Here is a 17,225-nt window from a genome sequence, read left to right on the forward strand (position 1 = left end):
AATGCTCAAGATATAACTAGTATCAGTTTGTTACCCTACTGAATAGATAAAACCAAGAAATGGAAATAAGCAGGAAGAACACTAAGTTCTTATCACAGATAAGGACTATGTTTCCCAAGAGAAAGCTAAAGGATTTAGTCTGTCTCTTTCTTTAGTACCAAAAGAGAAGACAGGACAATCTTGAAGAAGTAAAAAAATTGGCAGCTAGGGACTTCCCGGGTGGCCCAGTGGTTAAGAATCCACCTGCCAATGCAAGGGACACGGGTTCGAGCCCTGGCCGGGGAAGATCGCACATGCTGCAGAGCAACTAAGCCCATGCACCACAACTACTGAGCCTGCACTCTAGAGCCCACAAGCCACAACTACTGAAGCCCCTGTGCCACAACTACTGAAGCCCACGCGCCTAGAGCCCGTGCTCTGCAACAAGAGAAGCCACTGCAATGAGAAGCCCGCGCACCACAACGAAGAGTAGCCCCCACTTGCCACAACTAGAGAAAGCCTGCGCACAGCAACGAAGACCCAATGCAGCCAAAAATAAATAATAAATAAATAAATAAATAAATTTTTTTTAAAAAGTGGCAGCTAGGACGCCACAAGCAGTCTTGTCAAACGTAGGAACTAGCTCTGTGTCATCACTTCAGTCTTTGTGCAGCTGTGGTAGTGGTGGGATAAGAAAACAGCAAACGAATTCTGAAATCTAATTTTCTACGCTGTGCCAAAATGATCTTTCCGAAATGTATGATCCTGAGAATAAAAAGGAAAAAGGGGGGAAAATTATAAAAATAAACTTATCTGTACTATACAATTAGCACTCTATGGTATACCATCTCATCTATTAAAAAATAACAGTTCATTCAATTCTTTCTGCCTTCCCTTCAAAAATAATTTTGAGTTGTAATCTTATTTTCCTGAGGAGGTATTTGGGGAAATCCTCTCAGAATGTCCTTCCCTGACAAAAAAACCACCCTTCGTGACCTGGTACCAATACCGCCTTCTGTAAGCAGCCCTTCCAGACCACCCCAGCGGGGCAGCTGGCTCTCTCTCATCTCTACCTCGAACTGTATGCATACATGTATGTGTGACTCTCCCTTAGCAGATCAATGTTCCTGAGGAGGGTCTGTGTTTGTTTCTCTCCCCCTCAGCACATAGCACTGTACTGTGCACATAGAGAGGCTCAAAACCCACTTGCTGAAGGCACTGTATGGTTTTGAGGACAGCTGCCCGGTGGGTTGAATTCTGGACCCAGTTCTGGCATTCGTTCTCTGTCATGACACTTCGAGCACGCTAATTTTCACCTCTGGGCCTCTGTCTCCTCCTCTATAAAATGAGGAGGTTGGACAAGATGGTCCCTGAGGAAACTTCCAACCTGAAAATGCTATGGTTTTACAAAAATTAACTTGTACGGAAAGTAAAATTGGAGTGGCAGGAAACAAAGAAGCATCCAGAACTTAAATGGTGTAGCAGATGGACACAAGATACAGACAGACACTTTATGGAACAGAAACATCTCAGCGTGGCTTTATTCAAGGCAAATTCAAACCTGGACAATTCTCTGAGGAACCCTCAAATGATACCCCAGAATTGACCAAGGACTCTACAGAACCAGGGCAAGATTCTTCTCCAGGTAAACTAGCCACAGAAAAGCCAGGGTCTGTTTATTTGCTCAAAGATATTTACTGAGCTCCTCCTACGCACCACGTCTCCTGCTAAGTGTCTGCTAAGTGTGAGCGGCACAGCAGAGAACAGCCAGACAGGGTCCCTGCTCTGTAAAGCTGACCACGTGGGGGCAGAGAACTGAGACTCCTGTGGACTTTCGCCCCTCCTTATTCCCGGGCTTTGGAACATGATTTCCCCCTTCCCGTGCACACCCCCTCCCCGACACTGCCTTCTCGCCGGTTCCACTGTTCAGCTGGCTAAGTCCTGTGCATCCTCCCTGAGAGGCTGCCCCTCAGACAGCCCTGGCTGTGTCAGGGCCCTATTCTCTAGTCACAGTGCTGCAACGCTGCTCCTCTGTAACACTTGCAGTGGCTGTAATTTCACACTTATTTGTGTGATTATTTGATTCTGCACCTTCCTCTCTGTACTGGGAAACCCACGAGGCCGGTGTCTGAAGGCCACGAGGCCTTTCTAGCTAAGACCCATAATGCAGTTTGCAAAGGGAGCAGCAACCTCTGACTGGAAAAAAAAGGTACAGGTTACACCTCAGTTCTTTGTCTGCACAATGCCACCCTACAAATAGGGCCTCTGTTGCACTGGGAAACAGGAGAACATAGGTGTGTGTGTGCCTCATACTTAGTGACTACTGTTACTACTGGCCACCGAGCCATCAACAACATGATAAATCCAAAACGTCAGATTGCTGTAGGCCCAGCACTCTTTGATAAGACAGCCAAAGTAAAGAGTAGACATAAAGTGCAGGTGATAAACAAGATTTTAGACCTGGATGCCATTTTAGCATGAGAGCCTCAAAGCTAAACTTCCCCCGCACCCCCTCACTTTCTGGCTCTTTGAAGGAAAGAACAATGCATGCTGCTTTGGGACATTCCGTAAGGATTCAGAATTGGCACTAAAAGGGACTTGGTCTAGGAATGCTGATCCTCACGTGAACTGAGGAAAGCAAAGAAGAAACATGGAAGGCCCTTCTATGTGACCTCTTCACCATCGTGGTACCCAGGTTTATGAAGTCAAATACTTGGAGTGATTCATTTTGGGGGGCGGTGTTCTTAATTCTGGGAAAGGGTAATAATGAGCTTTGACAGGGTAGTGGAGGTGACCTTCTGCACTCACGTTGTGTCATCCCAGCGCTGCAGACACTGGCTGTGGAAGCTGTGGTTACATAAGGTGGTGAGAATGCCGTTCACGGACTCGTCCATGCGCTCCAGACACACTGTGCACTTGGGCAGCTCCGTTAGGTCCATCACAGGGAGGCTGGCCCCCTACAGGGAAACACCTCGAATAAGCCTCACTTGTCATCCACGGGTTCTAATTTTTTTTTTCTTTTAAAGCAACAGTTTTCCTGTTACTTTTTGACTCCTCGCAGGATGTTCTCAATATTATTGCTTTGTGAAAGTAAATTGGTAAGATTTTCATCCATGCAACAAATATTAATTAAGCACCTCCTACAGTCCCAGCACCGTGCTAGGCACTATGGATACAGTGGTGAACAAAGCAGAAAAGGATGCCTGCCTTCACAGAGCTGACATTCTAGGAAGGGAGACTGCTGCCAGAATCTTTTTACCAGACTCCTTGCTCTAACTCTGAATGGCCATGACTATACTAGAACACAAAGGAATAAAAAGCAGGAGAACAGGAGTGTATCTGAACGATTTTTCCACAGAGTAAATTAAAACTTGACACTTTCCATTAAGTGATAACAGTATCAACAACAGTGATTTTATTTATTTATTCATTTAGCACATACTTATTAATTCCCTGCTATGTGTGCCAGACACTGTTCTAGGTGTGGGACAATGGTGAGCCAAAACAGATTCAGTAAGTCCCAGAAAACAAAGTCTGTCCCTCTCCTCACAGAGCTTAGACTCTAGTAGAGAGAGATACAAAATTCAAAATTTAAAAACTATAATTACCTATGGTTATAAATGCTATGAAAGAACAGGGTGTGAAATAGGGGGCGTAACAATCTAGGTGGTCAAGAAAGGCACCTCTAACACAGTGGTGTCTGACCCAAGCCCTGCCAACTGTGGGACTATTGAGGCAAAGGTAAGGCGTACAAATAAGGACACACTGAGAAAAGTCACATTAATCTACAGTCCCTGAAGAGAAGATATTTACAGGAAATCTCTCAAGAAGCTGTGTTCATTTAGAGAAAGGAATTTCTAAAACTGAGGCCTTGCCCAGCAACTGGCAAAAGGGAAAGTCTTCCCTTTTTATCCTTTGCCAATTTTATTTTACCTCATCTAATGACAGAACAATCTAATCAGAACTTATTCCTATCAAGCTGAATTCAACGTAAAAAGACCTTTAGGGCTACTTTAAAAGAAAGGAAATATTAAAAGCATAACCAAGCCGGATCTACTACTTCATAAAATGATTCAAACAGCACGTATTATAGGAAAGCTTCCCACGGAGGGTGGGAGATCAGGAGAATCACAAATTGCTATCAAAACAGAATCAAAAATCAGGATGAGGATTAAGGGTTAATATTTCAAAAAAAAAACATTTCTTTTAGACTCTAGGCAATGTTTCATCCATCTGGAATAGATACATACTCAATTTCAACAACACAGATAATATCCTTTTTTTAAAAAAATACTTTGGACAATTTTTAAAACTTGAGATAAAATTCACATATATAAAATTTGCCATTTTAAAGCGGATTTTAGTATATTCACAAGGCTGTGCACCCATCACACCACCACCTAATTCTAGAACATTTCTGTCACCCCCAAAAGAAACACTGTTCTTGTTAGCAGTCACTCCTCACATTTCTCTCCCCCAGCCTCTGGCAACTAATCTATTTTTTGTCTCTATGGACTGGCCTATTCTGGACATTTCCGCAGATATCTTAACTTTCAACTTTATACCATTCTGATATGTTCATATCAAATATAAGAATTATTCACACTTACATCTTCAGATTTCAGTACTTCAGCCCTCTCCACATAGACCAGCTGGCAAACATCATCTTCTATTGAGTTGAACTGGCGGCCATTGCATGCCATGTAAAAACTATCTGCATCGGCCTAGGTGAACCAGTGGGGAAAAGGAAAAAGTTAAGAGATCCTGAAAACGTGCTTTCTATTCAAGATGCATGGCTTCAATTATTCTGTTCTTCAGCTTTTAAAAGTTATACTTAGGAGAGAAAGCAACCACCAAAAGTAACATCTATAGCAGCAGGTTCACAGGCTAACTGAACCCTGCAGGTCAATATCCTACATCTCTACAATTTTTCCTGATACGTGATAGTCTTACTGGAACTAGCAGAAGCTACTGAAGTGCAATAAACTGACAGCTACTACAATTTTAATACATATTCAACCAACAATGGTCAGCGTTTCCCTTGATATCATATTTTTTCTTTCTTCTTTTTTTTTTTTGCCTCTAGTCAGCACTTTCACAGCCACTGAAGTCAAGCCTATTTGGAACCAAATCATAAGCAATGATTGTTACAGAAGAGCTTTTTTTTTTTCCCCAGCCACACCACATGGCCTGTGGGATCTTAGTTCCCCACCCAGGGATTGAACCCGGGCCCCTGGCAGTGAAAGTGCTGAGTCTTAACCACTGGACTGACGGAATTCCCTACAGAAGAGCTTTTTAAAACAAATGTCAGCATCTATGTGAGAAAAAATAGAGGACCAGTGGAACTGGTATGGAGTGAAAAGCCAATTCCTTCTTTTCAATAAACCCAATAATAATAATAGTACTAATACATGATAGATAAGCATCCTATCAGGAGGTTTTAAGCAACTAGTGTGTAACACCAAAAGCAAAACTTCTGGCCAAGGTCAAGAGGTCCAAGATGAACCAGCCTTTAAAATACTAACAATCTTGTTCCCTTGGAGTGGAAGACAGATAAAATCAGGGGAAACAGTCCCCTGTAGGTAAAGCTGCAAAGGCACATGTGCATTTGTGAATATGGACACAAGTAAATCAAATCTTCCAGTCTAGCCTTAGTAGAAAGTAACAGAGACAATTCCAGCTTTTAAAACTCAGCAATTTTTAGAGGCAGCTGAGAGGCCAAGGCTTATCTGGGTTTCACTCTCACACAGGCATTAGCCCAAAGATAGGAAGTTGTGTGCTTTGGCCTCACCAGTGTAGACAAGCTGCCTAAAGAGAGGAAAGGTGTTCTGCAAAAGGAAATGCCGCACTATCAACCTCAAGGACGAGATTCAAGCTGTACCAGGCAAAACCAGTCCTGGCTGTCTCCTCTCATAGGGTCTGAACCTTACAGCCACTTTAAGCTTTTCAGCAGCTTTTCACTGCACTCTGATGATGTAATTCAAGTGTGGATTCTTAATTACCTATGCTTTCTTTTTTTTTCTTCTTTTTGCGGTATGCGGGCCTCTCACTGCTGTGGCCTCCCCCGTTGCGGAGCACAGGCTCCGGACGCGCAGGCCCAGCGGCCATGGCTCACGGGCCCAGCCGCTCCGCGGCATATGGGATCCTCCCAGACCGGGGCACGAACCCGTATCCCCTGCATCGGCAGGCGGACTCTCAACCACTGCGCCACCAGGGAGGCCCTACCTATGCTTTCTTAATCTGACCAAGTAAGCTAAGCCACTAAGGAAGGATGACCAATTCTGAACACAGATTTTGCAGGGACTTTTTTTTTTTTTTTTTTCCGGTACGCGGGCCTCTCACCGCCGTGGCCTCTCCCGTTGCGGAGCACAGGCTCCGGACGCGCAGGCCCAGCGGCCATGGCTCACAGGCCCAGCCGCTCCGTGGCATGTGGGATCCTCCCGGACCGGGGCACGAACTTGTATCCCCTGCACCGGCAGGCGGACTCTCTACCACTGCGCCACCAGGGAAGCCCTGCAGGGACTTTTTGGGGGGTGAGGTGGGGAGGCTTTCCTTCAGGAAACAACCTGTGTATTTGAACTTCAAAATGTTAAAAGCCAGTTCTTGGACAATAAATCTCTTTAACGCTAAGAAGTAGCAGCCCCAAATGGCTTCTCCCATTTTTCAAGAGCAGTAGATATGTCTTGAAAGGCTTTTGGGTCAGTAAGCAGCACAGTGAGCAAGTGGACTCACGCACCGAGGGAAATGAGGGCCACGGCTGGCTCTTCAGGGCCTCCGGCACCACCAGGAGCTGCTGCAGATGTGGCTGCTGAGAACAGCAGACCCAGCCGAAGACCTCCAGCTTTGTAGATGCTCCCTAAGTGCCCAAGCCTCCTCAGAGGAAGTGACAAGGTTTGTGATACTGGGGATGTGACAAGATCTACTCAACATGAGATAAACTATTTCTTTCTTGGGGGAATTATCTATACCAAAGAAGTATACTTTTTGAACACATTGTTATCTTCTTTAAAATCTTGGTATTGGAAATGTCGCTTCACTGGCTGGAATATTTACTGAGTACCAAGCACACGCCAGGCACTGTGCTATGCAAAGGACAAGAGCAGGGAACAAAATCCATGTGGTTCCTGCTTCAACTCAGCACTGAAATGCACAAAAGACTGAAGCTAACGGCAAAAAACACAGAACAACTCTTGTTTAAAATGCCTGCCTGCACTGTATAGAGCCCCAAATTATTATTATTTATTTGTTTGTTTGTTTTTAAATTTATTTATTTATTTTTGGCTGTGTTGGGTCTTCGTTGCCGAGCACAGGCTTTCTCTAGTTGCGGCGAGCGGGGGCTGCTCTTTGTTGCGGTGCGTGGGCTTCTCATTGCGGTGGCTTCTCTTGTTGCTGAGCATGGGCTCTAGGTGTGCGGGCTTCAGTAGTTCTGGTGCCGGGCTTAGTTGCTCCGCGGCATGTGGGATCTTCCTGGACCAGGGTTTGAACCCGTGTCCCCTGTACTGGCAGGCAGATTCTTAACCACCGTGCCAGCAGGGAAGCCCTAGAGCCCCAAATTTCAAGAAACCCAGCTTTTGGTTTTTTTCTAGTCCTTTGATTTTACTGTTCTTTTCTCACCATAAACTCAGAAAAAGAAAAACCTATTATGATCAAGGTTCCTTTACTGTCACAGTGATCGCATTTCTACTCCTGAGAACACATTTCTACTTTTCAAAAGAGCTATCTTCTGGGCTGGCCCAAGCATATTAAGTGAAAATGAGTCAACATACTCCATTGAGAGGTTATCTGTCCTTTTTTTGTCCCAAGGAACTACAAAACTGAATCCCCTTCTACTTCCCTGTATCCTGAATTACAAATTCCTTACCCAAAGACTAAGTTTCCTAAGGGGCGCAGTACAACTCTGTAGGCATATCTAACACCTCCAGCATAAAGAAAGATGAGGCCAACAGAAATTCAGGAAATGATAAAAGACACAGAGAAGGCCTATTAGTTCTTAATAAAATTCTATGCTGAGAAAAAGAAGGGAGTAAGAATATAGTTACCTGTCCAGGCCATGGAGTCAGGTTGCCTGTGTTTGAATCATAACTTGGACACTTACAAGCTATGTAGCCTTGGGCAAGTGTCTCACCCATGTCTGTTTCCTCAATTATACAATATGAAAATAATGACACCTACCTCATGGCATAACTGAGAGGACTCGAGGAGCTAATGCACGAAAAGCACGTAGCACAGGCTTGACATCTAGTAAGTTACTCAAGAGTTGGTGATAGTGAGTCTATTCTCATTAGGGCCCAATATTAATCTAACAACTTCAAGTCTTATACCAGGAGGGTAATTTTAGGCCTTAGAAAATCCCTGATAGGATGAGCCTTAGACCCTAAGATCTAGCATTACAGATAAATAATACAACTCACGATACCAAGGTCAAGGGTTCTATCCTCACAGAGCACTCAGAAAGCTGTATCACAGTCTCAGAAAACATGTGTCAACTTAAGCAACCTGCACTTGGTCCAAAGACAGAGGTGGAGAGACAATGCAGAAGTACAAAGAAAATCCATTAACAGTAGCAGAAGATTTCCACAGCACTATCTGCAGACTGTGAAGGGCCGCATGTGCTACACGGAAGTTTGTGGGTTTATTAGACAAGTTAGTGCTGTGGGCTTAATACACTTCAGACTAAATAAAAAGTCTAATATGTTCTTAAACATTTTTCCCCAGTCTCTTTCTGTGACTTTCCCTGTGTTACTTATCACCCTTGCTTGTTCGGTAGAAGCTATAAGTAAAATACTGCCATTACACAATTTTTCTGGCAAACAGTGAATATCTTCCCTTCCCCACACTTTCATCCCACTCCTGCTGGAAGAGGACTACACCCTAGGGATTAAAAGTGAGGGCTCAAATCCCAGCTCAGTCACTTATTTCTAGCTGTATAACCCTGGTCAAATCACTAACCTCTCTCCATAGTCAGTTTCCTCACTTGTAAAACTAGGAAAACAACAGTAGGGCCGTAGTGAGGATTACATCAGCTAATGCACATCAAGCACTTAGCAGAGTGAATGGGACAGAATAAGCGGTCAATAAAGGTTGCATGTTATCATCAATACCCTTATTAGTAGATTCAAAAAGATTTAAAATACCACTTGCCCACTATTTGGAAAGTTCTTCAGCAACCTTGGAAGGTCTTCTGACAGTCCGTGAAAGCAGCTGTGAAGTGCTTTTCGGTTCTCAGTGTCAACTTGTGAAGTCTAAGCTTACAGAACCGTTGAAACACGTTTTAAATGTCTCTCTCAAATGTGTGGTGCTTTGTAAAGGTTAAAGATAACAACTGTGTACCCTCTTGTACACGGAATTCCACATTAAGGGTTCTTTCTCGGTGGCCTGCTGAACAGGTACAAATATAATCCAACTCTTATTACTCTCTTTCTTTTGTGTGTGTCCATGTGGCATGCGGGATCTTAGTTCCCCAACCAGGGATTGAACCTGCACCCCCTGCAGTGGAAGTGCGGAGGCTTAACTACTGGACTGCCAGGGAAGCCCCGAACTCTTATTCTGTTCCCACGGCCAATGAATGGCTGCTACTGCTGTCAACTCTGCGTTTTTGAAATGAGGAGATGACAAATGGGCCTTGTGTCATGGGCTTCCTATTACCCACAAATCTTGGTGATTGGTCAGAGGCAATGGCAAGTGATCCTACAGGCACACTCATTTCTTTGCCAATCTGCAAGTTGGAACTGTTTATCTGGGGCAAATTCAGGAAGACTGTTTATCAATGAGGTGAGAAAGAAGTAACTTGGACAGAGCTGCATTTCAAAACCTAATGAGGGCTTCCCTGGTGGCGCAGTGGTTGAGAGTCTGCCTGCCGATGCAGGGGACACGGGTTCGTGCCCCGGTCCGGGAAGATCCCACATGCCGCGGAGCGGCTGGGCCCGTGAGCCATGGCCACTGAGCCTGTGCGTCCGGAGCCTGTGCTCGGCAACGGGAGAGGCCACAACAGTGAGAGGCCCGCATACCGCAAAAAAAAAAAAAAAAAAGTTGGAAAAAAAAACAACCCCTAATGAAATGTCAAAATGTAACAGGCTATAAAAAAATAAAATGAAAACAAATTGAATGAAACCTATGGATAAGGTAGCCAGCCCTTTAATAACCTGCATAATACCTAAAGCTTACCTCATTTTTATATTCACATAGAAACATGAATGCTCCTAAGAATAAAAACCAAGAGAATATCTTTCTAACATCTTTAGAACTGAGGCACATGCAAAATGATGCTTAATGCAACAAGTAAAACGGACTGGATGGCAAAACCTTCCTAAGTCAAAAACTCTGTTATAACGTGCAAATACTTTTAAAAGCTGAAAATATCACCATTCTTTCAGTGTTTGTCTCTCTACTGCAGTGATTTCCAATTAGAACTCTAAAGCATCTTTTGCGACTTCCCTGGTGGTGCAGTGGTTAAGAATCCGCCTGCCAATGCAGGGGACACGGATTCAAGCCCTGGTCCAGGAAGATCCCACATGCCGAGGAGCAACTAAGCCCACGTGCCACAACTACTGAGCCTGCGCTCTAGAGCCCGTGAGCCACAACTACTGAGCCCACGTGCCACAACTAATGAAGCCTGCGCACCTAAAGCCCGTGCTCCGCAACAAGAGAAGCCACTGCAATGAGAAGCCCGCGCACCACAAAGAAGAGTAGCCCCAGTTTGCTACAACTAGAGAAAGCATGTGTGCAGCTACGAAGACCTTACACCTTACGTGCCAAAAAAAAATAAATAGATAAAATACATTAAAAAAAAAAAAAGGAACTCTAAAGCATCTTTAACGATGCAAGGAGTGTCACAAAACCCCTCCTGTCACCAAAAAAAATTTTTTAACTGATTTTATTTTCTAAAATGTTCCAAAGAATATCTACTAAAAAGAGGATGATCCAAGCAGGGGCACAGTTTTATAAAGGCAAATAATAATACAGGATTAACCTCAGAAAGTTTGGGAACTCTTGTTCTACTGGAATGATTACTACTGGATAAACAAACACCCACAACCCTAGATTTCATACTCAATCCGGTTTATAAAAAATAGCAGGTATGAATTAGAACAGCATGTCTGCTGATGAATTTAGAAATATTTCTAGAATGACAACAATACTCTAGAACATATCAAGACTCTGAAGTGCAAAATGCAGTAAATCACACACGGCTACTATCAAACAGTTTCAAAAACACAGTTTCTGTGGCAAAGAGGCTTTTAGTATCTTAACTTTTACCTGAGCACTAAACTTTATCAGCACCATATACTGATTTGGAGTAGAGTCTCTGATGATTTTCATTTGTTCAATTACTTCATTAAATGGGGCGACAAACTTCATGAGGTCATGACTGGTCATTGTCGCAGGGACTGTGAGAATACACAGCATGGCACTGCGCCTCACATCTTCTTTTAAGGAGGTCATCTTACTAATAAGACAATAATTAGACTGTCTTGAATAGATGAGGTATAGTTAGTGCAAACAACACTAGTTACACAACCTTTATGTCCCAGAAAAAAAAGTGTAATGCTTTACAAGTCAAGTTAAACAGCTTGTTATTGTACCTGAAAATACACACTACATGGGTAAATGCAGAATCCCTTAAACATACCTGCAATGGAGTTTAAGGTAAGCTTTGAAATGTTCTACATTATACCCAGCACTGACATTTTTAATCTTCAGTTAAAGGCTTGTTATGGTTATAAATCTCCATCAGGCAAATTTGCAGTTTGTGTTTTGCTCTCAGTTTTCTAGTAAGAACTATCCTTAGATAATGTAGAAGCACAACTCAAACTACGGACTTCTCTCAAAGGGTCTCAAAGAGAAAAGAGCTCTAAATATAGGAAGGACAATTCTGAACCATGAGAATGTGACTCTGAAGATTACAGAAAGTGTTGCTGGGTTGGAATAGCTGGAATAGAGGGGAAAGAAAAACCTCCCATAATGCAATTTGCTTTTGAAATGCTGCAAACTCACTTCAACAGCTGTGATCCAAAATGGCTACCCGAGTATTCCGCTTCCCAGTGGGAACCTAGCAGACAAGTTAGCACAAGGACAGCCTTTAAAGAGATCAGCTACCAGTTATCCAAGGAGCTGGTGGCCCAGCTTGTAGACTAGCAAAACCCTTCCTTTCCTTTGGCCTCCAGCAAGCCTTGCTTGGACCACAGAAAGGGGTAAAATGACATGATGAAATTGCAACCCATTATGTGACTTCTTAGCAGCTTCTTTAGTAAAGACTTGGTGGGAACATGAGTCTACAGTGATGTTATGGATCATTCAGAATTTTTCTTTTCTTTTCTTTTTTATCTTCCTTCCTTTCAATTTCCCAATCACCTGCATGCCTACCTTCTCAGGGAATATTTTCCTAGGTATTTTCTCAAGTGAATCTACACAATTCTTTCCTAAGAAGCTTTGACCCAATGTACGAGATTTAACCATATATAAAACATCTAAGAATTCTTTAACACACAGTATATGAAAGTACTATCCCTTTGAAGCTTAAAATACCCACTTCCCTTCAGGGCAAGAGATTTTTCTCTGCCCTGTGCCAAAAAACAGACAAACTCAAAAGAGAAAAGGATTTTCTTACTTTGTCTTGTATAGATGCATAATACCATGAACTATTTCAACGGAGGGGTTTCCACTGAAGAACGAAATCTGGTCTGGAAGCTGTTTGGATGGAGAATCAGGAGCAGTGTTTACGCCTTCTTTACTTTGATCTTTACTTCTCTGTGCAGTGGGGGAGGCTTCTGAAGACTTCCTGTCTTCCACTGTAGCTTTCAGCTCATCTTTCACAAACCAAAAATTGGATTATAAACTGAGAGGACATATGCTGAAGGACTCTAATCAGATGACAACTTGGAGTAGAATAATAAACTGGAAGAGAAGTTGTAATGTACTGCACTAAGAACTACATTCAAGAACAGCAGAGCTGTGGAGGCATCTCAGCTAGGAAGTACTCTTCGCCCGCCCCCCGCCCCAAACGTCATTAACACCCTCAGAGACTCAACAGTGGCCTTTACATTTAGAAGTACCAGAATAAGGCAGGTGTCTTCCATCGTGTGCTCCTAAGTGGGATAAACATTCAGGGCTGTGAAGTTCGAAAACCAAACCTACCAGTTCTCCACGCTGGAGATGCAATACACTTCCATTCCCCTGGATGGAATGAGCTGGCAGACCAGGGGGAGTCACAACACATTTACCTGGATTCAACAGGATCTGCCCCTGACCTATGTGGTAAGTAGCTCTCCTCACTGAGCAGAGCTGTCAACCTACCTTGTTAGGATTGATTTAGGAGAAATATTTAGAGAAGTTGAAATGCGGCCTAATGACCTCACGTAAGGCACAAAGGCAGTAAAAGATAAAAGTATGTTTCATTGAACACCGTGTATAAAACAGGCAACCGTGGGTTTACGTTACAAAAGATAGTCTTCTAGGGTTTTAGGAAGCATACCTGGGTTGGCCTTCATGGTCTCAATGATCATATCTGTCATTTCTCGACGGCCAAGATGCTGATGTATGATGGCTGCTTTCTCCCCTGGTGATTTCCCTTCTAAACAGGCTACAGCTGAAGCTAGTGTCTTCTTTTTGATCTCCTCATCAGACATTTCCCCGACTAAAGAACACATGAATGATTAATACCTGATAATAAAACAAGCTCCTTTCTACTCTCAATGTATCCATCCATAGGTTTTCCTCTTCTCTCTGCTGCCCTCCCCCAAGACTGTAAGATGCCTTTGAGGTGGCCATCTCACTCACCTCTGGGGCTCCTGCAGTGCCTGACAGTCAATTAATGCCCGGTGCAATAAACTCAGCAATGCAGGACTGCTCTAGTGAAAACCATGCACTTTAAAGCAAATGAACGAGATAAAAGCTTTGAGAGTGATTATGCTCAGATGAACCGACATTTTAGTAACATTTGTAGAGTGAAACTGTGTGCTGAGCCCCAAATGAAGGCATCAAGTCCGCTAATGAACAAAACTTTTAAAAACTTTTGGGGGTAGTTTTCTTAGACACCCTTATGCTATCATGCCCTGGAAATCCATGATCATTGCCTTAAATCACTGAAACACACAAAACTGCAAAAGGAATTTGGAAACTCGCCTGGAATATCCTTAACATAGGCTCTATCAGAGCAGAGATCAGGCCTGTTTGGCCCATCACTGCATCCCTTGCACTTACAACGCCTACCACACGTTGGAAGCTCTTTAAAGGTCTGTTGAATAAATTAATGAGTCAATGACTGACCCGTGTAGAAGTGCATATGTGGCCTATGTCAATTCAGTTGACTTTCAGAACCCAGTAGCCTATTAAATCACATTCAATCTTTAATTTGCAGCTTCAAAACTCACATACTCAGGCAAGTTTCCAATGACACCTCCCTACCAGCCCCAGGCCCCTTCCCCAAACCAAACACATACTCTCGTAATAGCTTTCCAAACTCTTTTTTCCTTTCCTTCACATTTGACACAGCTGTAATTCTACATTATTATTTTTTTAAATTTATTTATTTATTTATTTATTTTTGGCTGTGCTGGGTCTTCGTTGCTGCGCGCGGGCTTTCTGTAGTTGTGGCGAGCAGGGGCTGCTCTCCGTTGCGGTGCACGGGCGTCTCATCGCGGCGGCTTCTCTTGCTGAAGCGCACAGGCTCCAGAGCGCAGGCTCAGTAGTTGTGGCTCATGGGCTCTAGAGCGCAGGCTCAGTAGTTGTGGCGCACGGGCTTAGCTGCTCCGCGGCATGTGGGGCCTTCAACGACCAGGGCTTGAACCCGTGTCCCCTGCACTGGCAGGCGGATTCTTAACCACTGCGCCACCAGGGAAGTCCCTACATTTATTTTGTAATTATTTACTTAATCTGTCTCCATGAACTGAACTGCTGGTGCCATTAAAGCAAGGACCACATCCCTTTCCGCACACAACTAAAGCTCCAACAGAGAGTGAACATTCAAAAACTGTTTCTTTTTTTTTTTTTTTTTTTTTTTTTTTTTGCTGTACGCGGGCCTCTCACTGTTGTGGCCTCTCCCGTTGCGGAGCACAGGCTCCGGACGCACAGGCTCAGTGGCCATGGCTCACGGGCCCAGCCGCTCCGCGGCATATGGGATTCTCCCAGACCGGGGCACGAACCCGTATCCCCTGCATCGGCAGGCGGACTCTCAACCACTGCGCCACCAGGGAGGCCCCAAAAACTGTTTCTTGAACGAATGTTGTTGTTAGGTAATTGTTGGAGGTCCAAGGAGCGGAGCCACACCTGCATTCCCCACGGAGGCGGCTGTGTGGCTGGGAATGAAGAGCTCAGACTCTCAAGTCCAGCTCTTCGAGGTAGAATACCCATATTGCCACTGGCAGATGATCGTGGGCAAGGCACTTAATCCCTGGGCTTCAGCTTCCCAGTTCTGTAAAAGGGTCATACACCCATCTAACTAATAGAGTTATATGAAGATAATTAGAAACAGTGCACACGAAGTGTTTAGTACAGTGCTCGGACACCAGAAGTGTACACGTTTTAATTACAAGTATAGCTATTGCTACAGGGCGCTTAAATAAATAGGCTTTCAAAGAGGAACGATTTAATTAAACCAGGGGCCGTCAGCGAGCTGGGGATTCCGTCTCTGCCTTCACAAAACGCAGACGAAACCAACTCGCACAACTCGGCCCCAACCCAGGGCGGAGAGAGCGACGCGCCAAATATAAACAGAGTCCCGATGGGGAGGCACCAGGAAGGAGGGACCGGGAAAGGCTTCCCAGAGGTGACATCTGGGAAGACCTCCTAAGGATGGAGGGAATGAGAGGGATCCCAACCACCTCTCGGCTTCCTCCTGAGGCGAAAGCCCTCGTCGCGGCCCCTCCTCGGACCCGGACTCTGGGAGGACGAGCCCCCGGGGCCCAGGCGCAGGCTACGCGGGAGGCGGCAAGGCCGCGGACTCACCAGCGGCGCTGAAGCCGAAGCCGGCGGGGACCGGCGAGTGTTCTGCGAGCTCCAGGCGGATGACAACCAGTGACACACTCATAGGGCAGGCGCTGCTCGGCGCGAGCCCCGGTGGGCTCAGGCGAGGCTGGGAGACGAGCCTTGAAGCCGAGCGGCCTGGGGCGGGCAGCGCCGCCGCCGCGCCTCAGCTCCGCCGCAACCGCCTCAGCAGCAGCAGCAGCAGCTCCGGGTGCCACAACACCCTCCACTTCCGCCTCCCGGCCGCCGTCCCTGACCCGTGAGGTTACGCATGCTCGGATCAGCGCGCCCTCTGATTGGGTGCGGAGGCAGGCACGTGACTGGCGTGTCTGCGGGGAGGTGAGCCTGCGCCCTTCGGGAAGGGATCTTGAAGAGTTCGTGGAGGTGGCACGTCACTGGGATACCGGAAGCTGGGCCCCCAGTAGGGGAATCGGTGGGTGTGCGCCCAGACCCGAGTTAGCCTATCTGAGAGACCTCGCCCTCGTCCCAGCTCATCTGACGGCGAGGGGCCTTTGGCTCCGCGAGGTCTCCGAATTGTCCGCGGAACCCGCGCCCTGCAGAGAGTTCTGGCCTCTTTTTGTCCTGTTCGATCTCTCGCTCTAGCTGTAGGCAGGGTTGCTTTGTGTCAGCCACGCTTTACAGACAGGTGCGCTGAGGCTCAGAGAGGTGAATACGCTTTTCTGAGGACCCATCGGGGGTCGGGACTAGATTGCAGGGTTTCTGATTCTGTTAAGGTAGGGCGGTGGGCTGGTTAAGTGCCCAGAGCTGGAGATGCATCTGGGGGTGAATGAGATGAACACGCAGTTCCTGTTATTATTGAGTAGACCCTGTTCATCTGTTTTGTGACCTTGAGTTAGATTTTGCGTAAAATTGGGATAATATCCCTATACAGCTGTGATGAAATGAGTAGAGCCTGTGGCTCTATTTACATCAGTTTTTCTGAGATTCAGCATGCTTTCCAGTACCTCAGACTGCCTTTAGCATGTAGACATGGAGAACCACAGTCAATACATATATGGCACATATGTGACAGAACGCTGTTCTAGGTATATGCTACCATTACATATAAGGTGTGTCACAGCACGTCGTGAACGTGTAGGTGTGTGGACTGTATATGCATATAATGTGACCAAATGATAGTTATAGCTTGTGACTGCACCCTATGAATTAGTTTCAGTATACACTGTTTATATCAGTGTTTCTCAACCTCTGCACTATTAACATTATTGGACTCGATAATTCTTTGGGGTGTGTGTATGTCCTATGCTTTATAGGATATTTAGCAG

At 45.1% G+C, this 17,225-nt stretch overlaps 2 protein-coding genes across 7 annotated transcripts in view; one reads left to right on the forward strand and one right to left on the reverse strand.

Moving 5' to 3' along the window:
• BRAP (BRCA1 associated protein) overlaps nt 1–16,186 on the reverse strand; it is a 32,193-nt gene extending 16,007 nt beyond the window's left edge. For both annotated transcript variants that reach the window (XM_082641233.1, XM_082641234.1), the window contains exons 1-6: nt 15,922–16,186; nt 13,451–13,612; nt 12,587–12,785; nt 11,236–11,425; nt 4,590–4,703; nt 2,788–2,936 (exon numbers count right to left, since the gene is read on the reverse strand). In XM_082641233.1, the coding sequence (XP_082497359.1) occupies nt 2,788–2,936; nt 4,590–4,703; nt 11,236–11,425; nt 12,587–12,785; nt 13,451–13,612; nt 15,922–16,003 (896 nt within the window). In that variant the 5' untranslated portion in view covers nt 16,004–16,186. The remainder of the gene's footprint in view (nt 1–2,787; nt 2,937–4,589; nt 4,704–11,235; nt 11,426–12,586; nt 12,786–13,450; nt 13,613–15,921) is intronic.
• Nucleotides 16,187–16,277: 91 nt separating this feature from the next.
• Nucleotides 16,278–17,225, forward strand: part of ACAD10 (acyl-CoA dehydrogenase family member 10) — a 50,968-nt gene continuing 50,020 nt past the window's right edge. For all 5 annotated transcript variants that reach the window (XR_014295673.1, XR_014295674.1, XM_082640158.1 and 2 more), the window contains exon 1: nt 16,278–16,372. The gene's annotated coding sequence lies outside the window, so the exon portion shown is untranslated. The remainder of the gene's footprint in view (nt 16,373–17,225) is intronic.

Source organism: Mesoplodon mirus, assembly GCF_964341445.2.
Source record: "Mesoplodon mirus genome assembly, chromosome: 13".
Classification (NCBI taxonomy): Eukaryota; Metazoa; Chordata; class Mammalia; order Artiodactyla; family Ziphiidae; genus Mesoplodon; species Mesoplodon mirus.